The sequence below is a fragment of the Sinocyclocheilus anshuiensis genome, unplaced genomic scaffold, assembly GCF_001515605.1.
Source record: "Sinocyclocheilus anshuiensis isolate Anshui unplaced genomic scaffold, SAMN03320099.WGS_v1.1 scaffold333, whole genome shotgun sequence".
Taxonomy (NCBI): Eukaryota; Metazoa; Chordata; class Actinopteri; order Cypriniformes; family Cyprinidae; genus Sinocyclocheilus; species Sinocyclocheilus anshuiensis.
The window spans coordinates 1,135,488-1,143,599 of NW_015539871.1; the positions used below are offsets into that span (position 1 = coordinate 1,135,488).

At 34.1% G+C, this 8,112-nt stretch overlaps 1 protein-coding gene across 2 annotated transcripts in view; it reads left to right on the top strand.

Moving 5' to 3' along the window:
- Nucleotides 1–8,112, top strand: part of LOC107685211 (abhydrolase domain-containing protein 2-A) — a 29,905-nt gene that overhangs the window by 12,783 nt on the left and 9,010 nt on the right. For both annotated transcript variants that reach the window (XM_016481725.1, XM_016481724.1), the window contains exon 4: nucleotides 7,562–7,737. In XM_016481725.1, coding sequence (XP_016337211.1) covers nucleotides 7,562–7,737 — 176 coding nt within the window. The remainder of the gene's footprint in view (nucleotides 1–7,561; nucleotides 7,738–8,112) is intronic.

The window sequence follows — 8,112 nt, forward strand, 5'->3', positions numbered from 1 at the left end:
AGGGTTTGCGATATCTGAATAATTTTAATAGTAGGCTACTTAAATCAAAAGCGCACACACAGAGAGACGCGTTTCAGTTGGCGCGCGAACACCGAGTTGATTCGTCTTTCGCATCTCCTCCTCATGTTTGAACAGACACATACACACAGAATTATGTCAATAGTACCCGTCTTGACGATCATTCTCGTAAACGCAGTCGGTTATGTTTTAAATTAATGTAAACAGGTGAGAAAGAAATCGGATGTGTATAATTATACGGGATCCGTGCAGTCAGTTTTAAAGGGACAGCAGCCTATAAATACGTGCTGCTGAATATGTCACTAATGTTAATCAAACAACAAAACAGCTATAACAAAGATTAATCTAAATTTAATTCATACAGTGAACACTATGCAGTGTTATTTTACACTTAATTATTAAATTTCTGTACCTGAATACTATTGTTTATATTATCTATGCTTTTTTTTCAAGCACTGTTCACTTGCCTTTAATCATGTTTGAACTTTCTCAGACTATAGTTTTTGCTGTGGTATATGAAGATGTACTTAAAGTGTGTGGAAAACAAAGTTACAATGATATAAAATTAGTGTCATTAATTTTTTTTGTATGTTCACACTGATAAACGTCGTTAAAATGACATTTTCTGATTTGTGACATTACTTTTTATGTAATGCTAAAACACTGCTGATCACTTTCAGAAGTTGTAGCGATTCTTTCTTTTCCAAGAAATAATGTGAAACAAATTGGTTACATAATTTTCATTTTTAAATATTTTAAAATATAATTTAAATAGATTTTTCACACTTTAAGCAATATCGTATCGCATTTCGAATATTGCATTTTTTAACAAGGTATCACATATTTTTCGGCCCTAGTTTTTAGTATTTTTTTTGTATTTTTGTCATTAACACTTTCTATTTCTTATCTCATTTTTATTATTTTTAATACTTATCTGTGTATCTTTATTTGTATCATTTCTTATTTTTATGCTTTTTTAAGTAAGTTTAATCTAATATTTATATTTTACTTTATTTCAGCTTTTCTATTAGTGAAAAAAATGTACAGTTTTAGTTAACAATAACAACACTGCACTGTACCTCAGTACTTTTTTTTTTTTTATAAAGGTCAGTCCTCAAAAACACGAAATGTACAGGTGCAGCCATCTAAACTATAATGCAAAGTAGGGAAAAGAGAAGATGACATTGTTCCTCTTACAAAATGAGCAATTCTGCATGAGTTCAGTTGTTGTTCAGCTACATTTTAGACACTTCTAAATGAAGTTTGAAAGTGTCAGAATTCACACTTTCTGGTAAAGTGCCATTACCACAGCACAGTGTTTACCATTGCTTTCAAACACAAAGTTTAAACTTTAAAAACACGATAAGGTAATTTTATAGATGAAAATAACCATACAGTCTGTTTCCTGCAATGTGCTATAAAACACATGCCAATCTGTTCATCAGTGGTATTTTGAATGCTGTTGTTGAATGCTTTTTGAAACATTCTTGGAAGGTGTTTAATATACAAATTTCTTTCATGAAATGTAGTCATTTCCATGCTCAAATTGCACGACAACAGTTTATGAAAACAGTGAGGTGATGCTTCAGGAGTTTATTGCTAGCTGTAACGACATATGGTTATTATACTGTTTGCATTGAGACAAAGCATGCCTTTTTAATAACATCTGCAGAAATGTTTATATACCTGTACTGCCATTGTTAAGTGTGTAATACACTTGACTGGCTAATTTATCGAGCCTTTGTTATTCTTGGTTTCAATTTCACATGATGGTTAACGTTCATTTTGTTGTATTAGATCACGATCTGCAATTAAAATGAGAAACATGTCTTCTAGAGGCAGTTTTGCATTGCATATGTCTGTTGCACAGTGCGGGTGGGTGTTTCTTTTGTAATCCAAAGTGACTCCCTGCTGGTTATGTAATCATTATTTTCCAGTACATCTACTACACTAGGGGCCAAGAGATCAATCGACAAACACAGCCCATTGTCTGTACATCCTTATCTCCTCGGTGGCACAATTAACTTTCCCCATGTTTGTTCTGCTGGAGGATTTTCCAGCAAAACGCCTTTTAAGAAAACAAGCGCTTTGGAGTGTTCAGAGTTTGACGATCTAAAGGTTATTTTGTCAAGCATTGATAATAGTCACTCATGCCTGTGATGTTGCATTGTGGGTCTGGACTTTGGAGCATTATTAGGCGTGTCACGCCAACGCGGCTCTGCCGCTACATGCTTCCTTGTTTTTTTATCTTTTATGCTTGCGGATAACTGCAGCTCAGTCAACAAAGAGAGGAATGGCTAAAGATGCAGTACAGGGAACAAAAAAAGCCTGTTTCCAGTCAGTTCTGTTGTTCGTTAAGTAACGCTTAAGCCTCGTTTGTCAACATTCCAGAGATGCACCTGGTTATTTAAAGCGAGTTTGCATTGTGTTGATGTTTGTGTTGCTTAATTTATCTGCTCTAGGGTTTTCTGAACTCAGCTCACCTCAAACGACATGTTTTTTTTATGGTAAAGCTCTTTGTGCTGATCCTCTTGTCTTCTTATTTGACCGTGTCATTGTGAGCAGATTAAACCAGGCCGGCTTTCATTCCTTGCATCTCATAACCGATATTTTAAGGATAATAACATGTAATAGTCACTGGTGATGTTGCTACGCTTGAGGCTATATCGTGAGAGTATGTTATGTAATACCCAAGGAGGTGTGGAATAGATCACAGTGACAGTGAGAAGGGAAAGAAGGCGTTCAGTGGATTTTGTTTACTGCTGTTTTTAGGCTCACTTTTTGCAAACAAACGTTGTTTAAGTGGTCTGGATGTCTTTAGTTAGCAGAGCAAAGTTGGGCCAAGTGAATGAGGTTATTGTCAGTGAAAAATTTTTTCATGGAATGTTACATCTCAAAATGGACAGTGAATTCTGTGTCAAAACTAGTGCTGTCAAACGATTAATCGCATCCAAAATAAAAGTTTACATAATATATGTGTGCGTACTGTGTATATTTATTATATATATGTATATATAAATACACACACATGCATGTATATATTTTGAAAATATTTACATGTATTTACATGCATATATGTATATAATGCATATAATTTATAAATATATTTAATATATAAACATAACATATTTTTCTTAAATATATACATGTATGTGTGTGTATTTATATATACATAATAAATATACACAGTACACACATTATGTAAACAAACTTTTATTTTGAATGCGATTAATCGCGATAAATCGTTTGACAGCACTAGTCAAAACAGAGTTGCATCTTCAAACAGTAATATTCTAGAATTTTACCTCACAAAATAGTGATACTCTGTAAAGGTGTCTCAGAGGGTGATATTTCAGAAAGGTACAAATGAAACGGCGCAATTCTAGAAAGTTGCATCTTCAAATAGTGATTTTGTAGAATGTTATACTTAAAACAGTGGAAACCAAGTAGGTAAAGAGTTTTTGATGTCACTATGTGATGGGGTTGTGCCGATAGACGAGACGACAGTATCGTGTATCGACGATAGTCAGAGATATCGCCTGTGGCTGATGCCACTGACGATAGCAAGACGATTATTATTATAATTATTATTATTATTATTATTATCAGGTTAGTAATACTATCTAATTAATATTAGGGCTTATTTGTTCCATTATATTTATTTTTCCGCATTTTAACAGTGTCGCGTGTTATAACCAATCACACACGATTGTTATACTTATTAATGCAATAACCAATCAGAGGCGTTCAGATGAGTCATCGCTGAAACACCGGAGTTTTGTTGTTCAGTGCGTGCTGACTGACTGAATTCTGACTCGCGAATTCTTTCATCATAAACAACAAAGTGCAGATGTACGTGCGATGTAAGTATAAGAGATTTATTCATCATACAGTGTAGATAGCTTCACTGATTTTAACGGGAGTGTATTTTAAAGTGCATAAACTCGCGCTAGACTGAGCTTGTGATGTTCTTTGGTAATGTAAATGTTCTTTGCTCGTTTTCTGTAGCTGCTTTTTGAATAACGGGAAATATAAGCATTATAATTAGTAACTTACAATATTTCTATTGAATTGTTATCATGTTAAATACAAATTCAGTCACATTAAAAAGGCTGTTTTTAGCCTTATGCTGGAGTTGGTTCACTTTCCGGCAATGAAACTAAGTAATTAAATAATTAAATAAATTAGCATGATAATATCGTGTATCGGCGATCTCACAGGCTGACGATAGGACGATATGAAAATTGAGCATATCGCCCAAAACTACTATGTGATTTGCGAAAATCTGCTTAACGTGATGCGTTGTAACTAAAAAATTCACAGATTAAAAGAAGCATTTTCTGTTTAGATTTTTTCTGTTTTTATTCTTGAATGAACATCCATAGTGTGAATTTTACAGAAATTATCCAAAATAAAATGTTGTTTCTGAGGCATTTGTAATAGTTATTCAAGTTACCTAAAGAGGATGCATGTTATTTTTTGTCCTTTTTAATTGTAAATGAATTGTATTGGCATAACTGTTTGAGTCGGTACGATTTTGTAATGATTTTGAAATAAGTATTTTATGCTCACCAAGGCTGCATTTATTTGATCATATAAATGAATACATTCATAAAGGTGATATTGTGAAATATTATTTAAAATTTAAAACAATTGTTTTCTGTTTGAATATATTTTAAAATTGTATTTATTCCTGTAATGCATTCCTGAATTTTCAGCATCATTACTCCAGTCTTCAGTGTCACATGATCCTTCAGAAATCTTGCTAATATGCTGGTTTTCTGCTATATATATTATATATTTTCTGCTATTAAATATTTCTTATTATTACTAATGTTGAAAACAGTTGTGCTGCTTAATATTTTTTTTTAAGGGAACTGTGATACAATTTTTTTTTTAATAATATTCTGCCATTTTCATCACAGGAACTATATATATATATATATATATATACATACACGTGTGTGTGTGTGTGTGTGTATATATACACACACACACACACACACGTGTATGTATATATATATATATATATATATATATATATATATATATATATATATATATATATATATATATATATATATATATATATATATACATACACGTGTGTGTGTGTGTGTGTGTATATATACACACACACACACACACACGTGTAGTATTTATTACCACTTCGAGCACATTTAAACAAAAATCATGCTTCACACATTTATGTGATTCATTCCTGTAAGACTGTCAGACCAAGCAACCTACGAGCTTAGTGAAGGGTCAGTGTGTAATTGGTTAAAACCTAATTGGTGGGTGGGACTATTACATAACAGCAGCGTGCACCTGTGTGATGATGTCGCATGGAGTCAGCAGTAATGTGACATGTCCCAGTGCCCAGATCTAGAAACAAACCTGAAGAACTGCAAAAAAATATGGGCCGCTACACTTATCGTTCATAATCATCAGAAAAATATGCACACTCCGTATGTTTTGTTTTGATGAAACATGAATCTAGAAACACAATCATAAGCATTGCATTGACAGCAGTTTCCTTTGTTTTTCAAAATGACCCACGGGTCATTCTGTGTCAAATCAACCACATTTCAGGAACTTCCCCAGCTAAAATGTTTGATTTTGTTAATTTTTTATTTTTTTTTCTTAAGAAAACAAACATGAATAGTGATTAAAGCCCAAATATTACATGCCATGGATGATTATTTACAGAGTAATCCACTGTTTTATAGAGGGGGGTCAAAAGGGCAATTGGAGATTTGGAGCCAAACTACAGTAGGGGTCAATAACTTTAGAAAGATGGCACTGTCATTACTTTATTTTTTCACAGAGATTGGTATATTTATTAGTAATATCTGTTATGGTTCATTTAAAATATGGGGATGTCATTGTTGCCCCATGAGTAAATTTTTAATTAAAAATGATCAAAATCAAAGTTTTTAGCTCTAGGTGAGCAATGGCCCCTATGCGATCTATTGCATCTTTGTATGTTTTTGAACAATTATCAATAGAGCTATATGGTCTTTTTCAAATGGGTCTTTATAGCCCCGTTTCCACCACAGGAACCAGGATCTAAATAAAGTTCCGGGTAAAAATTTGCCCCTCAGAAAGTCTCTGCTCGCGGGGTAGTACTTTTCCAAAGGTCCGGAACTTTCGGGGGTGGGACTTGCGCGCTGAACATTCTGATAGGTTGAGTTCACGCAGCATTGTATTATATATATATTCGCATAATTTTTTAAAATATTACTGTTATTGTGTCACGAAATGTAGTTTTAAAAGTATTTCAGGCGAGAATGTAATTGTTTAAAACTCAAATCTGCGGTTTATTTATAAAGACAGCACCTATTTGAAAATGTGCTTCGCCGATTTCGGAGACGTGAGCTCCACGCGATCAGCGGGTGCTCAGTGCTCATGTATCCACCGAGAGCAGTTTCACCTCGGTTAGTCCTTCTGACATTTGCCGCTGACTCTGATGTCTCTGGTAGTGGTTAAACATGAGGTAAAATTTGTTTTGGGTAAATCATGAATCTATTATTTCTTCCAGGTCATATCGTTTTGGCTGAGCACAAAGTTATGTTTAATAAAAAATGTATTTATTAATCGTAATACAACACTGATATATGCACATATTACCTAAACCACATATTAATATGTTTTATATTTTTAAAATGAAAACGAAAGGATGGTTGTGTTTTATATTTTGAAGAAAACGACAAGGCAGTGGTGTTTGATATTTCGTTTTATTGTAATGCGTGTACGCATTGCTTGAACCATATTTTTGTGAGCCTATTAATATTTTAAATGAAACAGAAAAAGGCAATGCTGTTTGATATAATATTTTGTTTCACTGTAATGTATGTACATTCCCTGAACTACATTTTTGTGGCTATTAATATGTTTAAAGGGGTCATACTCTGTAGTGGTTAAACATAAGATGTCATTTGTTTTGGGTAAATCTAACAGGTAATCTTTGGTCTTTATTCAATGAATCTATTAATATGTTAAAATGAAAATGAAAAGAGGCAATAGCCTACTATTTGATATAATATTTTGTTTCATTGTAATGTATGTACGTTCCCTGAACTGCATTTCTGCGGCTATTAATATGTTTAAATGAAAACGAAAAAAGGCAGTGGTGTTTGATATCATATTTCGTATTATTGTAAATACATTGAGGAAAATTGCAGTAGCCAAGGCGAGCTGACCGATTTCAAGTACGCTGCTGTTTGCAGAACTACCGGACTTGCATCGTCCCGTCCGCGTGAGTTCGCACTCCCGAGTCGAAATTACGAAGTCCACAATTTGCGTACTTGGTATTGAGAAACGCGCTCAGACCTACGTCACCAGACTATTTGCCAAATCTTCTTTGTACTTTAGACCATGATGAAAACGCAGAAAGCAACAGGTCTGGGGGGAAAAAGGTTCCTGGGACAAATTGTTCCAGGTAATTTCAGTGGAAAAGCGGCTTTTGAAGCAAGTTTTTAGTGCAAATCATGTCATCAAGTCATGTATCATTGTATAAATCTGAGATTATTTCATATTCTAGGTACATTCCTCCTCTTCTATGGGGTAAAAGCGGTCATCTGCAGACAGCCCTCTATGGAAAGTTGGGTCGGGTCAGTTCACCGCACCCGTTCGGCCTGCGCAAATATCTGCCCATGCAGGACGGGGCCACGGCAACTTTTGACCTCTTTGAACCCCTGGCGGATAATCAGTCCGGAGGTCAGTGCCACGTAGTTGGGTTTTAGTCTGAGCTGGAGCGTAACACTACACTCCTGTGTGGAAAAACGGATAAATGACGGCCTCTCATTCAGGTTCAAGGAGGGAAGTATCATTTAAATAGTTTGCTTGATCATCATTCTGAAGAAGAGGTATTAATTACAGGAATGCTTATCTATATGAAATGCCATTTTGCTTTTATGTAATGCGACCTTTTTAGTGAAAGCTTATTTCCACCATGAAATAAAAATATAAAAAGATAATTGCAACTTTTTAGTTCACAATTCTTTAGTCTCGCAATTCTGATGTTCTGTCTTACAAATGTGGATTTTTTTTCTAGTAATTCTGAGATATAAATGTAGAAGTGTGATATATATA